Consider the following 22185-nt stretch of genomic DNA (forward strand, 5'->3'; position numbering starts at 1 on the left):
ATGTTTATCGTGTCGCATTTAAAGCTCGCTGTCAAAATCGTCCTATAAAAGCCAGTCTTCCCCAAGCACTACTCTTGCTCTCTTCTACAACTTTTAAGAGAAATTTGCTCCATAGCTTCCTTCCCATCTTTGTTTCCTACGGTTTTACTTCTCTTATGGTAATTTCATTTTCCTTTTTCTATTGGCAAGTATGAAGATGAGGTTACTTGTGATATTGTACCCATGCAGGCTGGACATATTTTGTTGAGTAGACCATGGCAATTTGATAGGTGTGTCATTCATGATGGGTATAGTAATAGGTTTTCTTTTACGTTCCTTGGTGTAAAACATATACTTGTACCATTATCTCCTAAAGATGTATATGCAGATCAAGTGAAATTACAACAATCTGCTAAATTGGATAAGGGAGGTGAGACAAGTAAAAAGAATGAGAGAAAAGAGGCTAGTAGTGAAAAGAAGGTTTCCAATGGCCCAAAGGAGAGTGACTGCACAGGAAAGGATAAAAATGAGAGACATGCAGGAGAGAAAACGTTAGTGAGTGTGGAGGTAAAAGGAGAGCTGAGTGAGAAGAGTGAAGAATTCAGCAAGTCTTCCTTTTATTGTAAAGAGAGAGAGTTGAAGAAAGCATACTTAGGGAAGAGAGCTTTGATTATGTTGCATTTTAGTTCCAATTTTATGATTGAGACTAACCCTACTGATGAATTGCCTAGATCTTTTTCTAAGTTATTGCAGGATTTTGCGGATGTATTTCCTGAGGAGGTGCCATCTGGGTTGCCACCCATTAAGGGAATAGAACATCAAATCGATTTTGTTCCTGGAGCTCAGATTCCAAACCATCCAGCTTACCATAGCAATCTTGAGGAGACGAAGGAATTGCAAAAGCAAGTTGATGAGTTGCTAGCTAAGGGACATATCAGGGAGAGCCTTAGTCCATGCGCAGTACCTGTTTTGTTGGTTCCAAAGAAAGATGGAACAATGCGCATGTGTGTTGATTGTCGTGCGATCAATAAAATCAGTATAAAGTATCACCATCCTATTCCTAGATTAGATGATATGCTTGAAGAATTATGTGGTGCTGTTTTCTTTACAAAAATTGATTTGAAAAGCGGTTATCATCAAATTAGGATGAAGTTAGGTGATGAGTGGAAAACTGCCTTTAAGATAAAATATGGTTTATATGAATGGTTAGTCATGCCTTTTGGCTTAACTAATGCACCTAGCACATTTATGAGATTGATGAACCATGTTTTGCGTGATTACCTAGGTAAGTTTGTGGTTGTGTATTTTGATGATATATTGATTTATAGCCGAAACATGGATGACCACATTAGGCATGTTGAACTTGTTTTACAGAAGTTGCGTGAACATGAACTGTATGCTAATCTTAAGAAATGCACATTTTGTACTGATAGTGTCATATTCCTAGGATTTATTATTAGTTCACGTGGAGTTGAGGTAGATACTGAAAAGGTTAAGGCTATCCAAGAATGGCCTACACCTAAGAATGCTAATGAGGTGAGATCCTTTCATGGATTAGCAAGCTTCTAAAGGAGGTTTGTTAGAGATTTCAGCACTATTGCTGCACCTCTAAATGAGATCATTAAAAAGGCTGTAGGATTTAAATGGGGTAAAGAACAAGAACTTGCATTTAAGACATTAAAAGAAAAAATTACTACTGCTCCTGTTTTAAGGTTACCTGATTTTTCTAAAACCTTTGAAATCGAATGTGATGCTTCTGGGATTGGTATTGGTTCTGTTCTTATGCAGGAAGGTCGACCCATAGCATATCTCAGTGAGAAGCTAGGTGGCGCACATTTGAACTATTCCACCTATGACAAAGAGTTCTACGCACTGATTAGGGCTTTTGAAGTTTGGAACACTACTTGCTGCCTAATGAGTTCGTGATTCATACCGACCATCAGTCTCTCAAACACTTGAAGGGACAAGGTAAGTTGAACAAGCGACATGGTAAGTGGGTTGAGTATCTCGAAATTTTTTCTTACGTGATTAAATACAAGCAAGGTAAAGAGAATGTGGTTGCCGATGCATTATCTAGACATTATGCATTGACTTCCATGCTTAGTTCTAAGTTGTTAGGATTTGAGCATTTGAAAGATATGTATGAGAATGATACTGATTTTTCTGATGTATTTAAGGCATGTGAACATGGGGCATTTAAAAAGTTTTATTTGCATGATGGGTTTCTTTTTAGGGGGAAAGAAATATGCATACCTAATTGTTCAGTGCGTGAGTTGCTTGTTAGAGAATCACATTCAGGAGTATTAATGGGACATTTTGGTGTGCAAAAGACTTTAGACATGTTGAATGAACACTTTTATTGGCTTAACATGCGAAAATATGTAGAGAAAATTTGTGCTCAATGCTTTGCATGTAAACAGGCTAAATCTAAGTCCTTGCCACATGGGTTGTATAGTCCTTGCCTGTACCTACTGAACCTTGGACTGATATATTTATGGATTTTGTGATAGGTTTACCTAGGACAAAAAGAGGTAGAGATTCAGTGTTTGTTGTTGTAGATCGCTTTAGCAAGATGGCACATTTTATTCCATGTCATAAAACTGATGATGCAACGAACGTAGCTAATTTGTTTTTCAGGGAAGTAGTCTGTTTGCATGGTATACCTAGGACTATTGTTTCTGATAGAGATTCAAAGTTCCTTAGTCATTTCTGGCGTGTTTTGTGGGGGAAATTGGGTACGAAACTTTTATTTTCTACTACTTGTCATCCACAAACAGATGGCCAAACTGAAGTTGTTAATAGAACTTTAGGAACTATGCTTCGTGCTATTGTGGGTAGGAACTTGAAAACTTGGGAAGAATGTTTGCCATATGTTGAATTTGCTTATAATCGAGCAGTCCATTCTTCTACTGGTTATTCACCTTTTGAGGTTGTGTATGGTTTTAATCCATTAACTGTATTACATTTAATGCCTTTACCTTTGAATGAGTTGTCTAATTTAGATGGAAAAGTGAAGGCTGAAATGGTTAAATCAATATACGTGAAAGCGCGTGAGCATATTGAGAAGCGTAACAGCATATATGAGAAACACGCCAATAAGGGTCGCAAGAAAGTTGTATTCAAACCAGGTGATTGGGTTTGGATCCATATGCGAAAGGAAATGTTTCCAACTCAAAGGAAATCAAAACTCGATGCACGAGGGGATGGACCATATCAAGTGCTGAAACGGATCAATGACAATGCATACATAATTGATCTGCAAGATGAGTTTGGTGTAAGTGCTACCTTTAATGTTTCTGATTTGTCTCCTTTTGATTTTGGTACAGATTCGAGGACGAATCCTTTTCAAGAGGGAGGGGATGATGTAAGCACGACCAACAACACCAAAAATGATGAGCTAGCATTGCCTCAAGGACCAATTACAAGGTTGAGATCCAAGAGGTTGAAAGAAGCACTTCAAGGATTCATGAAGGAATATGTTGAAGCTTTGCAAGTTCATTTTGAAGTTGAAGAACAATATGGCCATTCCAAGTCAATTAGGCCAAATGTGTCCTTATTGACAATTCAAATTTTGTATTTATAGTGGGAAGCTATTTAGTAGTTGGTAGTTAAACAGTAGTGGGTAGTTATTTGGTAGTGGGTGTTTATCCAGTAGTGGATAGTGGCATAGATCATGGATCCATGCAGAGTAGTAGGTAGTGGCATAGGTCATGGGTCCATGCATAGTAGTAGGAAGTGGCAAAGGTCATGGGTCTTTATTTATGTTATATAAAGCATCTCTTTTTCCATATTGAGGACAGATTATCAATTATTCAATACAATTGCTTTATGCGATTCTTCTTTGAGAGCTTAAGAGAGATCTTGGTTCTTGACATTGCATCACGAATAAGGTTTGATACTAACTTGTATGTTTCTTATTCTTGATGCTCTTAAAATCAATCCATTATAAGTGTTCTTAATTGCATGTTAATTAAGGGTGCTTTAGATTGGGGAATTATTTTCTGAATTAAGTTCTTTTTACTAGGGTATGTGTCGTTTCAGTCTCTAATAGACTAGGATTCCGCATCAATTTTAAGAGGCAGTTTTTAATCAAAATTTCAGAATTCTTCTCATGCCTTTGGCGTGTATTGCTTTGAGTGAGAATGAGGATTTGCTTTCATCAATTGCACCAGGAATCATGGCTTACTTATCAACTATTCGTTGTGGCGTTTGTCGGATTCTCATCTAAATCCTTCGATCATTGTTGTTTCAGCTTCTCTAAGTGTGGCTGCCATAGGAGGTGGGTTTATCAAATCTTTGGATTCTATATCTATTTGTGCGTGTGGGTTTGAGGCTTGTGCCATAGGATTCCGCGTCAGTTGGTATCAGAGCCAAAGTGAGGTAAATTCTGATTTATCTTAGGATCTAGAGTTTTTTTGAGTTTTCCTTTTCTTCCTTATTGATTTCAGTGAAAGCTTGTGTATTCATGGCTGCACCTTCTTGATAAATTATCACATAATCTCTTTTGGAAGAAAAATTTGAAATCCAAAAAAAAAAAAAAAGAAAAAAAAATCGCCTTTGCCATATTTATCTTGATCTGGCCGAAATTGTGATATGCTTCCTTTTTCATCTATATTTCCTTACCTATCTCAATTGATTGCTGTAGTTTATGGGAATCAAGTTTGAATTTTGAATTGGGTTGAATCGAGATTAGGAGACAAAAGAAATTTGCCTATCCCTTAAGGTGCACATTTAAGGCAACTGCATCTAAATCGATGTGGTGTCAAATCCTTCTTTTAATGTCCATTTTCGTCCATGATGCTGCACTAAGTGAAATTTATTTTTTTTTTTTTTTCTAATTGTGGGGTTTTGATACTTGCCTTTTTGGGTAGATTTAAATAGATCCGTATTTAATTTGCGTTAAAGTGAATTAAATTCAAACTTTTATCCAGATTCATTTTTATTTGAATTCAAAGTTTCTTTTTTGGTTTAAGCTTGCTTTTACTTCCTTGACATTGCTGGAGTATTATTTGCTTTTGTCTATACTCTAGGTGATACTTTTCAAGTAGCATAAAATCTAGTTCTTGTGTTACTTTCCAAATTGTCAGTGTCTTCTTTCTAGTTTTTTTGTGCGCTTCTTTCTTTCTTTAGATTTTCTTCTTTGTTTCATTAAACGCACCTTGTGGTTGGTTGGTTGAACTTAGTTTCTGAAGTGCAATTGAAGAATCAGCAAAAGAATGGTAAGAGTGCAAACACTTGAGTACTTTTTTTAACACAATATTTGCTAGTTCTTTTTGTTCTTTGTTGATTTAAGGTAGGATGAGTAAAGACAAGAATGTGGTACATCGTACTGATGGAAGTGAATCGAATATGGGTAACGATTATAAGCTCTTTAAGAAGTCAGTCAGTGGTGAGTTACAAAGGCTCAATAAGACTCTTGAGAGGTTGACTGAAACTATGGAGAGTTTGAATGTCTCACAAGCTTCCACTTCTACAAGAATACCTCAAAAAACTCCTAATTGCAATAATGACTGTGATGATTCGGATGTGTTGGTTAATAATGTGTTGCTTGCTGCACATTGTGAGATGCTTGTTGTTAGGCGTGCTCTGAATATACAGGTTAAGGAAGAAAGCCTAGAACAATGGGAAAACATATTTCACACTAGGTGTTTGGTTAATGGAAAAGTGTGTACTCTCATTATTGATGGAGGTAGTTGCACAAATGTGGCTAGTGTGTATATGGTGGAAAAATTGGGCTTGACTTCTATTAAACACCCTAAGCCATATAGATTGCAATGGTTGAATGATTGTGGTGAGGTTAGGGTTACACACCAGGTTGTTATACCATTTTCTATTGGTAGGTACAAGGATGAGATCTTATGTAATGTGGTACCTATGCAGGCAAGCCATATGTTGTTGGGTAGACCGTGGCAACATGATAGAAAGGTGCAACATGATGGGTTCAATAACAAGTACTCATTCACTCATGAAGGACAGAAGGTTATATTCGCTCCTTTATCACCTCAAGAGGTATATGTTGATCAAATAAAGATGCTGGAGAGGGAGAGGGAGGCTTCGGCCTTGGCCACAAAGGGGAGTGAGAGCTTGAATTCTGCGGAAAAGATGAGAGAAAAGAGTGAGTTTGAGGGTAAAGAGGCTGGAAAAGAATCAAGACTAGTTCAAGGAGGGAAGGTGGAGAAAGAAAAGGAGAAAGAAGAGGCTAAAGTTCCAATCTCAACTTCCATAGAGATTGAAATTGAAGAGGAAGTTGTAATGCATGAATCTAATGTAGTTGTTATTGAGAATTCCATCAATGAACTTATAGAAAAAGTTGTGAATGATGAGGGACATGGAGAGCACGTGATTGATGAGGTGGAGGAGGCGAATGAGACTGTTTTGGAAGTTGTAGAGGAAAATGGGTCACATCCACAAGATCTTTCTATGACTAATTTTATGCCTAGTTCATTTGTTCTTGATGTGCAGGTTGTTGATGAAAACATTCATGACGAAAGTTTTATCCTATTTCCACCTATTCAAAAGGAGGTCTTTGAAGATACATGGGTTCCTAAAGCTTCCCTTCTTGACATAAATATCAGCAAGATTCGAGGATGAATCTTTTCTAAAAGAGAGAATGATACGGATCCAATAGGGCAAATTTCTAACAATGGTGTGGAGGAAACTTATATCATTCAAATGGATCTAAAAGGAGTTCAAAATCATATTCATATGATCCATATATATTTGGGGCGTGCTTCAACTCATATGGGACAGATTTAGTGCAACACTTGCAATCATAGGCTTAGGGAGCCTAATCAAACCTATGGGCTAAAACTACACAAAGGGAAGCCTAAATTGAAGATCAAGTAAGGCTTTTGTGAAGATTCAGTTTTGTTATGATGGGTTTGCTATATTTGTATTATTTAACACTTGTTTTATTTTAGCTTTGTTTGGACTTGTATTCTGGCCATACTTTATCTTTTAAGTTTTAGAGTGTTGGGCCATGTTTTGGGCTTATGTTTTAATACTTATGTGTTATTTTAGTGTGTGATTGGACTTGGGCCTTATGTGTTTAAGTCAGGTCCAAGAAGAGTATCTTAGGGTTTTATTTGTTTTTCTCCTTACTATATAAGGATAAGAAACAATTGTAAGAGGCAGTTTTTAATCAAAATTTCAGAATTCTTCTCATGCCTTTGGCGTGTATTGCTTTGAGTGAGAGTGAGGATTTGCTTTCATCAATTGCACCAGGAATCTTGGCTTACTTATCAACTATTCGTTGTGGCGTTTGTCAGATTCTCATCTAAATCCTTCGATCATTGGTGTTTCAGCTTCTCTAAGTGTGGGGTGCCATAGGAGGTGGGTTTATCAAATCTTTGGATTCTATATCTACTTGTGCGTGTGGGTTTGAGGCTTGTGCCATAGGGTTCCGCATCAGTTACGCTATGATATGGAAGACCAGGTGTGGCCTGCACTACGCCCCTAGCACTATGTAAGAGAAAGTCCGGGTGTGGCCTGCACTACGCCCCCGGCATGGTTGGATAATGTTATGATATGTATATGTAAGAGAAAGTCCAGGTGTGACCTGCACTACGCCCCTGGCACAATTGGATTATGCAGAGAGTTATTGGTGACAAATCCATCCGTGATGTGAATTGTTTGTGATGTAATGCATTTCATGATGGCATATGTTTATAAACAGTTTTGTTGTTCTGCTCACTGGGCTCTTGTAGCTCACCCTTTTTCCTAACCCCCAGGTTTGCAGGTTCAAAATAGACCGAAAAGTCGTCAAGGGTAAAAGCTATGTCTATGTAATAGATTAGTAGTGGACATGATACGTAAACTAATGTAATGTTATGTAAAGTGTTGTAAAATAATGTAAAGAGGATTAGTATTGTGCTTGGCCCTAATGTATGGTTAATCCCCCTTTTTGTACAAGATCTTATGTTAATGTTTTAATGATGAGTTATGTTGAACCAGCCTTGACATATGATATGCTACCCTGCTAGAGCATTTGATGAGGGCTCTAGTGTGGGGTTTTTATGTTTACTGTTATGGTGCATGCACAGGTCAAGTTTGGTGTATAAAAAGTTTAAAGATTTTATGAATGTTGATCATGTATGGGATTTATCAGGTATGACAGGATGTATACTAGGCTTGCTACGAGTCCCGGCGACCTTAAGTCGATCTGGATCCTAGCGCCGGTAGCGGTCCGGTTTCCGGGTCGTTACAGATAAAAATAAAGTTAAGTGAGTAAAATGAGTTTTTATAAAAAAAATGAGAGGGTAAATTATGCATTTGGCCTTTATTATATATATACATAAAAATGTATTACTTATTAGAAATAAATGAATTAGTTATGAAAAATATGTACGTAATCAAACTCTCACATGAGTTGACTTTACTAACAGTTGTTAAGACATGTTTTAAGTTACTTTTTCTATTTTAGTGTGATTGACTTTATTTTTTCTTCATTTTCGTGGGATCGTTCCATTGACGATTATTTTGTTATGGAGTTTTCAATAGTGCTATTTTTTTTTATAAATAATCGATTTAAAATAGTCATTAAACGAATGACAAAAGACAAAGATAAAAAGCTCAAAATGCAGTAGTTATGCATTAAAAAAGAAAAACAAAATCTTGTTAAATGTTATTATCCATATATATATATATATATATATATATATATATATATATATATATGTAAACATTTACAAAATCAATGTTTTACCACCCACCATTAAGCTTTTGTCGGTACTTCTAAACGAATATAATCATACATAATACCACTAAAAGGGCTTCCATTTCTAGTCTGAGTAAGATAAATTGTATTCTTTCCTTGGATAAGTTGAGAAGCTGGTACTTGAATGCTATAGAACCAACATAAACCATGAATTCCGTATCTTGCAATAGCATTATCCTTGCCTATTAGCCTTGTTGTGAAAAGAGGTTGTTTGAGATTGGCATTGTTGAACCTCACCTTTTGTATGCATGATAGATTTTTCATTATTAAGTTTAAGATATAAGAATAATGAAATTGCCAAGTAAAAAGCAAATGATATACCTGAAGTTCAGAATTAGTAGCTGATGCCAAGGCTATTTGCAAAGTGTAACTTCCACTTTGCATTACACTTTTAAGTTCAAATATGATCTGCCATGTAGTTGCCTTATATGCCGTATTTCCAACCTTTCTGCAATTTGAATAACCAATCTCAATATAATTATATGGTTTACTTCAAGATATGTGATTTAATTTTGTGTCATAATAGTATATTGTGATATAAATTTTATAATAGTGTAGAGTTTACAAATTATCATTGTTTGTAACTGACAGGATATTATGAGGTACTATTTTGATACAAAATTGAATCACATATCCTGAAATAAACTACAGAGTCTGAAGTAAAAACCCGATGAAACCACATGGTACATTTTTGTACATTTTTCTTATTATTATTATTATACTTCAAGTAAATTAAGGATTGAGAGGAAATAAAATAGATGTTAATAAATACCTGTTAACATGGGCAAAGAACCAATCTTTAGCATAATTACTAACACCAACGGTATATATGAGATCATTCTTAGGATATAGATCAGTATATCTTTCCCACAATCCATATTGTCTAAATCTGTACAGAAAAAAGCAATAATAAAAAATGATGCATGATATTAACTTTGGATGAAACAAGAAGGCATGCAGCAATGCGGAAGGGAGCTAACTTGTTTGCTGGGCTATCAATATATAATTTGTTGACGAGTGTTGGGTTTGCGTCTGGTATATAGAATTCAGAAGCAGTACGATCAGGAATGCCAATTTCCCAAAGAGTTGGACCATTTCTTGGAGGATCATATGTAAGTACACCCAATTTGATCTCAGATCCTGTAGTTCAACATGTACATAATTTCATCAAGTAATTAAAGAAAATTAGTCTAACCATTTATAAAACTACTATAAGCTATAAATACCTGGTTGAATAATGACATCAACATTATACTTGTAATCTCCAAGAAAACCAGGAACAAATGCATATAAACTATATTTCCCAGCTCTGATATTTTTAATTGAGAAACTTCCTTTCTTGTCAGCTTGAGTCCAAAATTGGTAACCCTATAAGTAAATTGAAAAACCATAGCAATGTTTAGCCAAGAAATTCCTCATGTCGCTAGATAATTTGAAAATGAAATTTCAAATTTGTTGGAATTTCTAACCTTTACTTCTGTTTGCCATGAGCCCACAACACCTGGTGCTGCCAATCCCACATAAGCTAAACTTGCATCAATCAATTTTTCATTGATGTATGGGTCACGAACTACTAATTGACCTACGACATTTCCCCGTTGATCAGAAGAAGGGAAATCTTCAGATCGAGGAAAATTATATGGCCAGCTTTTAACTTCAGTTGACATCTAATAATCAACAACAAGCATGAGTACTCAAAATTGCATCCAAAATTCTCATGAACAAAAAGAATGAATAAACAAATAGATATGTACTTGTCTTTTAGCATCTTCCCAAAGGGCTTTGGGATTTTCAGAAGGCGGAATAGAATTAAGATAGACGTAAACAGGGCCAAAAACTTTCTTCCATGGCTCTCCATTTCGATACTCTGCATTTAAGTCCTTCCCAGCATAATGAACACTACCAAACATCTAAATAAAAATAACTGAATTACAATTAAAATATATTGGTGATATAAAAGAATTTTGAAGGGAAATGAACCTCTCAATGTAAAAATATTGAGGCGTTCTACTTATAAATTGTTAACAAGTAGTGAAAATTTTCAAATGTCACATACTCACATTGAGAACAATAGGCCCCACATGAGAGGTTAGGTCTTGCTTGACGGGGCCAGCATCGCGAAATTCATTACTAGGTGTGATCATCCAAAATCCAACTGGTGGGTCATTTGATATCCACCCATGCACCTTGTTGTCTTTGTTCTCACAAGAGTACTGGTATTTATCATCCACCTGCTCGTATCATTCCACAATATCAATGAATAAAATAATAAATGAAGGTACATAATAATAAGACGTTTCAATTTTATAAATTCCTAAAAAATTAATTAGCATTTATTATTTCCCTATAACATTTTCTTTGATTTCTAACACAATTTTCTTTCAATTATTTTACATTTAATCAAAACATTTTGCATAAGAAATTAAAATGAAGCTATTAATACTTAGGTCAATCCGGTCCACAAATACTCAAAAAATACAAAGTGGGTCCCATCTATTGTTTTGCGATGGGATCTACTTATTTATGTCTTGTAAATCTTTTGAATCCATATTCCCATAATTAATTACCTCTCCTTTTTGTTGATGGTTGACTGGATTTGTTAAACGAACAGCTTCAGGATAGGCTAGAGGTTGGCCAGTGGTGCGATCTTGAGGCATTGGCATTACTCTTTGTCTATCATCGGATATTGCCATGTAGTGAAACCTGACCATTAATTTCATAAATAAATGTTCTTGTGGCCTTCAATTGATTGATATAAAATAAATAATGATAAACAGTATTGATTAATTCTTCATTTACTTTTCACTTTGAAGTTTGAAAACCACTCTAATTTGATCCATATCAACATCAGGCCACCCTTTTAAGCGTTCCATTACAGCATACAGATAAAGCCCTGAGCTTCCACGTCGAACTATGTACCTGCAAAGTTGAAATTGGTGTGTAGAGATCAGACTTTCATTAACTTTGTTTATTTCTTATAAGGTGGAAAAAGTATGCAATGAACTAGGGCTCACCTTTTGTCTACCTTCAAGGGAACTGTGGTTTTATCCATTGAAGGGCTCCATATCTTAGAGAACGAAATCTCTACTTGCTCTTCATTTTGCACTATAATACTAAACTTTGTAGCTTGTACCCTAAAAATTATAGTAATAATTAAAACTTCGACTTGAAAAAAAAAAGTTTAACTAGAGTTTATAAAGTATTAATTTAGATATGCATTTACTTGTCAAAGATGTTAGAATCTCCAGGTCGGTTCCATACCACATCCCAGTATCTAAACTCCAAGAATTACTGACCACAATTAGAATTTATAATCACAATGTAATGAATAAATAGAAATTGATAAAGGATTAAATGCATACCCTCGATTATCTTCATAATTCTTGGTTTCAAGTACGTTATTTATTTCTTTATATTTAATTCTGATAACATCACCGCCTGGACTAGAGAAAGTGACTTGGACAATTCCATTATCAATCACCACCTTATTTAAACATATTAAATAATTAATTAATTGCATAGAATATGTCGGTAATAATAGAATACATCTATGATCTGGAGATTTATTAGTGACAAATAAAAAAAATAAGATGTAAAATTTAAGTATATTACTTGCTTATTAGTTACTTGTAGCTGCACCCCAAGAGCTGAGCTCTTATTAGTTGTACTTGGAATTTTTCTGCGAATAGAACAGTACGCATGTTATTCCTAATAAGCTTAATTACCTTACTTCTCTCTTCTTTGTCACCACATGCTAGAAAAAAAAAAGTAGTAATGAAAATCACAAAGAAGAAATGAAATAAAGAGGAAGATCATGAGTATGAACCTTGTTGGGATCTTCGCAGAGGAAGCAATAAGGAAGAAGAAGAAAAAGCAAAGACCGATAGCAGGCCAGCTAGACCCAGCAAGCAAATGTATCTTGCCCATTTTGTGTGGAGAAATTCTATAAAATATGAAGCAACGAAACAAGAAATTAGATAATTCAAGAAACATAAAATTGATCAAAGGAAATTATAACAAGAAATATAAGACATACTTTGCTTAATTGATTTTCAATACCAAAGGAAGTATTAGAAAAGAATGAAGACGAAGGAGTATGATAAAGAGTGGTGGTATAATTTTTTGTTTCACTCTCAATACCCATCAATACTTAATTTGGCACTTTTTATAATATCAAGTTTAAGAGTACCAAGTCTAATTACAATAAAAAATTTGATGGGTACTAAACATTTTTTATTGCTATTTGTTATAAACATCAAGCATGACAAAAGAAAGAACCTCACTATCACAACCACGCAACTGTCGATCAAGGAATAAACAAAAGAAAAGAAAAAGAAAAAAATTCAAAACACCACTTAGAGGTGAAGAGGAGAACTCACACTGTGGGTAGGAAGGAGAAAAAGCTCCCCCTACCCGAATAAGATAAAAAGGATTAGACAGTGTGGCAGATGATAGGGCTTATTCCTCGGAAAAAATAAGAGAAAAATAAACAAAAGCACCTCTCTATAAATAAACTTTAGAGAGAGATTCTTTTGAATAAATTTCTAGTTTGGAATTGGCCAATAGTACAAGAACTTAAGGTAGTTTTAAAAAGAGCAATTAAGGCATTAAAATATCTAACGTCTTCTATTTATTGTATTTCTATATTAGGATAGTTATTTATGGTGCTACATTTGGATTCTCTTTGTTTTATTTGCTTGGTGTTGATTTGATATATTAAAATATTTTTTTACTTATTAAAAAATGAGCGGAGGAGGTAAATGTTGGAGATTACATTCATAGGCAGCCACACAAAAGAAATCAAGAAGTAGAAAAACAAAAAGAATAGATTAAGAGAAAATATTAAAAAAAGGAAAATGAGAGGTTTCCTAGAGAGAATAAGCCTCTCTCTAGATTTTAAAAATAATCAAACATAAACTTTCGAAGAAAAAATAAATAGCAAATTAAGGACAAGCATGAAAAAACAATATAAAGCTAATTTCACTTGTACTTAATTAAAATATTTATAAAATCTTATTATATTTATAAAAAAGGTATGTTATGAAAAATACTAAAAATATCTTAATGAGAAAGTAGTTTAACAGGGTTGAAAAAGGATATTAATGTCCAATAAATAGTGATGTCATTATTTAGCTAGTGTTAAATTTGGGCCAGATTTAATGGAGAGCTAATTCACCTAAAAACTAATTTAAAGGAGTGTCTAATACTCTTATAAGGAACATATTATCTTTGTTTCAAACCGATGTAGGATTCAACAACTAAACATGCAAGTATGACTTGTACGACTAAATCGTTATAGGTTTAAACTTAGAAATCAAATCATGCTAAATTAATTTGGTCTTTAGGTATATACAGTTCGATTTGATTTTATTTTAAAGTTTTTTATTTTTCAATTTAGTTTAGTTAGTTTAATGAAAAGGCTAATCCAACCAAATCCATCGAAATTTTATGTTCTTACGTGGGTCAAGATATATAATTAAATTTTATATGTTATAAATATCCTAAATATTGATTTTTCAAGTAGTTGTTTATTATTTATTATTTAATTTTTCATATTAAATTTTCAACTTAATTAAGATACTGACTTCATTAAAATATAAAAATTTCTAAAAATTATGGACATTTTAAAATAATAAAAATTTTAAATTGTAAAATAAAATTTAAAAATATTTGCAACATCTAATTATAAGATTATCTCAGAACAATAACAAAATTATTGTTATCTTCTTGTTTTTTTTTTTTTTCTTAAAGACATAATTTAGGAGATGATGGTTGTAATAATTTATTATAAAAAGTTTAGTTAACAAAGATTTATTATAATTAAATTAACTCAAAAATTATACTATTTTGTATTTTTAATTAATAAAATTTTAGTAAAATATATTTATAATATTTTAACTGTAAAAATAATAAATATGGTTTAATATTTAAAAAAAATTATAATTATTAAAATAATAAATTATCATTTTTATAGTTTGTTCATAATGATCCAAAAATTCTATGCCGATGTTTATCTCAAACTAATAACAAAAAATTATACATTTTATCCCTGTTTTTGCAAGGAAACTCATTTCCTATATTTCTTGGATTATTATTGATTCTAGAGCTTCTTTTTTTTTTCCTTTTCTTGTCACCTTAAAGTTTGATCGTAATCAATTTAATGTGAGAATTGCAATTTATGAGGGCGCAATATCAGTACTAAATAGATTTATTTAGATTAGATTTATAAAAATTTATAGTGTAAAATTATAGTGAAGTGATAGATGTCAAAATCACAAAAAATAATCTATCTAAATCTAATCAAATATAAGTTGTGTATATGGCAAATAGAATTATCTACAAGTAATTAACACTAAAAACTCCAATTAATAATTAGAAAAAGTAAGTAAATAAGTAAAAGGAGGGGTTTTGATGAAAAATGAAATTAAAAAAATAATAATCAAGAGAAAATCAAATTAATGCAAATAAATTCTAATTCATTCTAATAAATTAGTTCTAGTTATGGAAAACACTCCTCATAATCAATATCTGTAAATTAATTAGAAAACATTCGCTAATTAACTCTAATCAATAAATAATCCAAAAAATGTCTATTGGATTTAATTTATTAACTGCTTTAAGAAAATAGAGACCCAATTCTAACCAATAAACCAAATCACGTAGTGGGTTCAAACTAGATCATGTAATTCCTTAGTGAGGAACACTAATTGTTAGTTATTGTTGAATAATTCAAACAATTACAACATTCAAGCATCCAAACTAATAATGTATTATCTTAAAAATATGAACATCGGGCCATATTGATCAATTAACAAGGCAATATTAATAATAAGAACTAAAATTGCATAAAAATTGAAAAAATAAAAGATGAACAATAATGTTTAAATCTCACACTTCATGAAGAAATTGAAACTTCAACTTTTCTTCAACTAAAATTAAAAAAATTAGTCGCACATGACTGAAAGAAAACACAAAATAATGAAAAAAATTCGGCTGGAAGAGAGATGATGTGGTGCTGTCACCCAGCAAAATATTTATAGCAGCTAAATCCTGGCAGAACCCTCACCAAACTTTCCTAAAGATTTTGATTTGAATTACTTTAATGAGAGATCTTTTAATTTATTTCCTTGAGGAGAGATTCCTTGATTTTTGGAAGAGATCATGCCGCACTTAAGGAGTGAAATCACGTGAGATTCTGCAGCTTTAAATAAGGAGATAAGATTTTCCTTGTAAATCTGAGTCAATCACGCTTTTTGTTGTGGACTGGCAATGTGGCAGGAGGTTTGGGCATGTCTCTGATCCACTATTGATTGGGTCATGTGCCCTTCTGTTCAGAGCTCTAAGCAAATTTTGACTCTGACAAAACAAGATCAGCTAGCATGTTTGCCCAAATTGCTGATCAAGACTTATTCAGCAAATTTTCTCGGAATGTTCATTAAATCAGTTATTTCTATACTTTTCTGTGAAAGTACGTCAAAAGGTATAAGATTAATCAGAAAATACTCAAATCAGTACTAAAAATAGAACAGAATGTATGCTAAAATTATGCCTTATTATAAAGTTTACATAAAACTGCATCTATTTATATCACGTGTTCATATAGACTCAATCTAAACAATGTAATAAACACTGCTATAAGACAAGATAAAGAGTCATATGTTGATAGCGCTGAGTTCTATAATATTTTAAGACCGTTAATTAGTTTTATTAATTATAGCTAAGCAGGTTTAGTTAGTTAAATTAACTCCTGAAATACATGTTCTTTTATTAGTTGGTTAGTCCTCTAACTCTATTTATCTGCCTTGCATACGAATTTCTATACTATATATACAGTTAAAAAAAGGCAAAATATTAGGATGGTCGATTATGTCTCTCTGTTATTTATTTGTTTATCATGTTTTAAATTTACAAATAAATAATAATTTTATTATTTAAATAATTATAAATTAATAAATTATTCATATATCTTCTAAAATGATTTATGTTTATATTTCTTATTTATGAGTTTAATTAATTTAATTAAGTAATTATGTAGGATAATTATTAAAAATTAATAATTTTGATAATATTTAAATTAAAATTTTTGAGATAAGATTATTAAAATAATAAATTTAAATATTAATTAAAAACATTAAAATAATTATCATAATATCATATATTAGGTTTAAATTGTTAATTTTTTTGTTTAATAAATTTTATTTTGTTAATTAATTAATATTTAAATATACTTTAATAATTATTATGTTAAATTTTTAACCTTGATGTGGTTTCTACATTTAAAATTTTGATAGTTTTTAACATATCTACCATTAAATGTATAGGTTTTGATTCATATATATATATATATATAATTAGAACAATTAAAATTTTTAGATATGATTATTAAAATAACAAACTTAAATATTATTTAAAAACATCAAACATAATTATCATAATATTAAAAAATTAAATAATAAGTTCAAATTTAAAAAATAAATATTATAAAATATACAAAATAATTATCAACAAAGTAACGATTAAAAAAACAAAATAGTAAAGTGATTATCTTAATTTAATTATTAATATTTTATTATTATTTTAAATACAAAAATATATATTGAAGTAGTACAAACTCAATAGGAGGCTAATCTCATATATTTTAAAATTTTAGTAAATATATTAAAAAATTTCAAACAAATCATTTCTTCTATAAAAGATATTTAACAGTTTAATTTCGAAAATATTTAAATAAAATATTAAAATTTATTATAATATTGAGATTATAGTTCAAGTGCATTAAGATGCACCCTCTACTCCATGTAAAAAGCCGCAAAATATGGTGTGAAAACTCTAAAGAAACTCTTTGATAGTTTCTAAAGTTGCAAATTTAGAGTTTTATTTGGTAGAAGTAAACAGGATGAATGAATATGAATGAATATATATATATAAAGTTAAACTTGAAACAAAGATACAACAATAATTATAGAATATAAACATAATTTATATAAATTTATTAGTAATGCAAACATAATTTATGTAAACTTGATGAGCTACAAAACTCACTACTTTTTCCTTATTAAATTCTATGATTTTGTTATAATTTTTATATAAATAATTAATTTTTACTTCAAATTTGATTTTGGACAGGTTTTTGAGAAAAATTAAGAAAATGAATGAAAAAAGACTGAATCAGGAGATTTTCGGACTAGGGGTTATAGCTTTGGACAAGACTGTAGCCTAAGGCAATGGATAGCTCCAAAATTCAAAATTTCGCCAACTCATCATGATTTTTTCAGTACAGAGATAAGATCAGTTTCATGTTGGAGCAAACATAATTAGATTAGGATGAGAATAAGATAGGAGTAGTAGAATTTATTTTAAATTGTGAATATTTATATTTTTGTTGGGGAAAATCCTATATAAAGGCTGCTCAAAATTAACCTAGATATATCATAATTTATTTTCTCCTTTTCTTATTTTATATTCGGCCGCTTCACTTGACGCCCCCTTCTTCTTCTCTTTTCTTTAATTTTTTTAATTTTATTATGGCTTTTAGAGGCTGAACAATTCTTTTCAATTGAAGGTTAATCCAAATTGAGATTTTATTTAAGTTGTGAGATTATGTGCTTAAATTCTCTTCATCTTATTTCTATTTTCTATTAATTTTTGATTTACGAGAACACCACCTCCATTGTTGTCCTCTTAGGAATTCAAGAGGCCTATTGGATCTCTTGGAAATATAACATATTGCTAATTAACCCAATTAAATCCGTAATTATTTAATTAGATTAATAACAAGTAGCAATTAGTGTATTCATTTATGTTAAAGAATTAGTAGATTTGATTTAAATAATTTGCGTGTTATTATTGATCAAATTTAGGTTCTTCTCTCTTAAAGCAGTTAACTAATTAAATTTATATGCGTGTTGGGGTTGTTAGTTAACTATGAATTAATTTAAGCGCAAAACGAATTAATTTAATCATAAGGAAGAACTAGTGGGATTTGCATATTTAACCACTATAACCAAACAATAGATAATAAAATGAATTATTTTTTCTAATCAATGATCAACTACCAAACCCTTCAATTCGATTACGTTTAGCTGAATTTAATTTAATTATTTATTTTACCATCTCAATTGCATTGTTTGTTTTTCTTTTAAGTTTTTTTGGTTTACCCAATGTACAATCAATTTCTTCAAACAACAATTCACTTCTTCTCTCTTTTTGTTTTAAACTATTCTTCTTGTTCAACTAGACATCTAAATTAAACAGAGTTAAGGTCTCTGTGGAATCGATACTCACTTACCCTATATACAAATTCATATTGAATCAAGAAAAGTGAGATAAGTTTTAATTGACAGATTCAACACCTGTCCAATTTTGGCGCCGTTGCCGGAGACCTTTAATAGTTTATTTTTATTTTTATGACAAGGTCTGAAAATCGCAGAATTCAGTTTGATCCAAAAATTGAGAAGACTGCAAAAAGGTTGAGAAAAGCAACCAAGTTGTAAAAACACGCCAATTTGGGAGCCTCTCAACCACCTGCCCGATCACCTCTACCAGCCGAAAACACCACGTCTTCAACCGAGTCTCTAATTGACACCAACCAAAGAGACACTATGGCCGCAGCTGCCGCTGAAGAACAATCCTTTTGTATCACATACATAGTCTTAAACGCACCCTTGAAATTGCGAACAGGTATGATTCATATGTTATCAAAATTTCAAGGGTTGGAAAATAAAGACACCGTCGTCATCTGAAAGAGTTTTATGTGGTTTGTTCCAGTATGAGACCACAGAGTATAACTGACGAGCAAATAAGGTTAGAGACTTTGATACGGATCCAAAAGGGCAAATTTCTAACAATGGTGTGGAGCAAACTTATGTCATTCAAATGGATCTAAAAGGAGTTCAAAATCATATTCATATGATCAATATATATTTGAGGCTTATGCCATAGGGTTCCGCGTCAGTTGGTATCAAAGCCAAAGTGAGGTAAATTCTTATTTATCTCAGGATCTAGAGTTTTTTTTCTTAGTTTTCCTTTTCTTCGTGATTGATTTCGGTGAAAGCTTTTGTGTTCATGGCTGCACCTTCTTGATCATTAATCACCAAAAAAAAAAATGAAAAAAAAATCGCCTTTGCCATATTTATCTTGATCTGGCCGAAATTGTGATATGCTTCCTTTTTCATCCATATTTCCTTATCTATCTCAATTGATTGCTGTAGTTTATGGAAATCAATTTTGAATTGGGTTGAATCCAGATTAGGAGACAAAAGAAATCTGCCTATTTCTTAAGGTGCACATTTAAGGCAACTGCATCTAAATCGATTTGGTGTCAAATCCATCTTTTAATGCCCATTTTCGTCCATGATGCTGCACTGAGTGAGATTTTTTTTTTAGTCTATTTGTGGGGTTTTAATACTTGCCTTTTTGGGTAGATTTAAATAGATCCGTATTTAATTTGCGTTGAAGCGAATTAAAATTCAAACTTTTGTCCAGATTCGCTTTTATTTGAATTCAGAGTTTCGTTTTTGCTTTAAGCTTGCTTTTACTTCCTTGACATTGCTGGAGTATTGTTTGCTTGGATCTATACTCTAGGTAATATTTTTCAAGTAGCACAAAGCCTAGTTCGTGTGTTACTTTCCAAATTGTCAGTGTTTTCTTTCTTTTTTTTTTTTGCGCGCTTCCTTCTTTCTTTAGGTTTTCTTCTTTGTTTCATTAAACGCACCTTGTGGTTGGTTGGTTGACCTTAGTTTCTGAAGTGTAATTGAAGAATCAACAAAAGAATGGTAAGAGTGCAAACACTTGAGTACTTTTTTTTAACACAATATTTGCTAGTTCTTTTTGTTCTTTGTTGATTTAAGGTAGGACGAGTAAAGACAAGAATGTGGTACATCGTACTGATGGAAGTGAATCGAATTTGGGTAATGATTATAAGCTCTTTAAGAAGTCAGTCAGTGGTGAGTTACAAAGGCTCAATAAGACTCTTGAGAGGTTGACTGAAACTATGGAGAGTTTGAATGTCTCACAAGCTTCTACTTCTACAAGAATACCTCAAAAAACTCCTAATTGCAATAATGACTGTGATGATTCGGATGTGTTGGTTAATAATGTGTTGCTTGCTGCACATTGTGAGATGCTTGTTGCTAGGCGTGCTCTGAATATGCAGGTTAAGGAAGAAAGCCTAGAACAACGGGAAAACATATTTCACACTAGGTGTTTGGTTAATGGAAAATTGTGTACTCTCATTATTGATGGAGGTAGTTGCACAAATGTGGCTAGTGTGTATATGGTGGAAAAATTGGGCTTGGGTTCTATTAAACACCCTAAGGCATATAGATTGCAATGGTTGAATGATTGTGGAGAGGTTAGGGTTACACGCCAGGTTGTTATACCATTTTCTATTGGTAGGTACAAGGATGAGATCTTATGTGATGTGGTACCTATGCAGGCAAGCCATATGTTGTTGGGTAAACCGTGGCAACATGATAGAAAGGTGCAACATGATGGGTTCAATAACAAGTACTCCTTCACTCATGAAGGACAGAAGGTTATACTCGCTCCTTTATCACCTCAAGAGGCATATGTTGATCAAATAAAGATGCTGGAGAGGGAGAGGGAGGCTTCGGCCTTGGCCACAAAGGGGAGTGAGAGCTTGAATTCTGCGGAAACGATGAGAGAAAAGAGTGAGTTTGAGGGTAAAGAGGCTGTAAAAGAATTAAGACTAGTTCAAGGAGGGAAGGTGGAGAAAGAAAAGGAGAAAGAAGAGGCTAAAGTTCCAATCTCAACTTCCATAGAGATTGAAATTAAAGAGGAAGTTGTAATGCATGAATCTAATGTAGTTGCTGTTGGGAATTCCATCAATGAACTTATAGAAGAGGTTGTGAATGATGAGGGACATGGGGAGCATGTGATTGATGAGGTGGAGGAGGTGAATGAGACTGTTTTGAAAGTTGTAGAGGAGAATGGGTCACATCCACAGGATCTTTTTATGACTAATATTTTTATGCCTAGTTCATTTGTTCTTGATGTGCAGATTGTTGATGAAAGCATTCATGACGAAAGTTTTATCCTATTTTCACCTATTCAAAAGGAGGTCTTTGAAGATACATGGGTTCCTAAAGCTTCCCTTTTTGACATAAATATCAGCAAGATTCGAGGACGAATATTTTCTAAAGAAGGAGAGAATGATACGGATCCAAAAGGGCAAATTTCTAACAATGGTGTGAAGCAAACTTATGTCATTCAAATGGATCTAAAAGGAGTTCAAAATCATATTTATATGATCCATATATATTTGGAGCGTGCTTCAACTCATATCGGACAGATTTGGTGCAACACTTACAATCATAGTCTTAGGGAGCCTAATCAAACCTATAGGCTAAAACTACACAAAGGGAAGCCTAAAGTGAAGATCAAGTAAGGCTTTTGTGAAGATTCAGTTTTGTTATGATGGAAGGTTTTAGATGAGAATCTGACAAATGCCACAATGAATAGTTGATAAG

At 32.4% G+C, this 22185-nt stretch overlaps 1 protein-coding gene across 1 annotated transcript; it reads right to left on the minus strand.

Moving 5' to 3' along the window:
* Window positions 1-8692: 8692 nt before the first annotated feature.
* On the minus strand, window positions 8693-21408 carry LOC110603222 (rhamnogalacturonate lyase B; the record flags this gene model as incomplete). The annotated part of the gene is made up of 16 exons (XM_021740927.1): window positions 8693-8932; window positions 9017-9143; window positions 9468-9584; window positions 9676-9835; window positions 9922-10063; window positions 10165-10362; window positions 10450-10605; window positions 10756-10926; window positions 11263-11398; window positions 11495-11614; window positions 11710-11829; window positions 11919-11969; window positions 12058-12179; window positions 12308-12374; window positions 12522-12567; window positions 21387-21408. Coding segments are annotated over 16 exons (1995 nt in total), but the record flags the coding sequence as incomplete, so codon positions are not given.
* Window positions 21409-22185: the final 777 nt, after the last annotated feature.

Source organism: Manihot esculenta, chromosome 3, assembly GCF_001659605.2.
Source record: "Manihot esculenta cultivar AM560-2 chromosome 3, M.esculenta_v8, whole genome shotgun sequence".
Taxonomy (NCBI): Eukaryota; Viridiplantae; Streptophyta; class Magnoliopsida; order Malpighiales; family Euphorbiaceae; genus Manihot; species Manihot esculenta.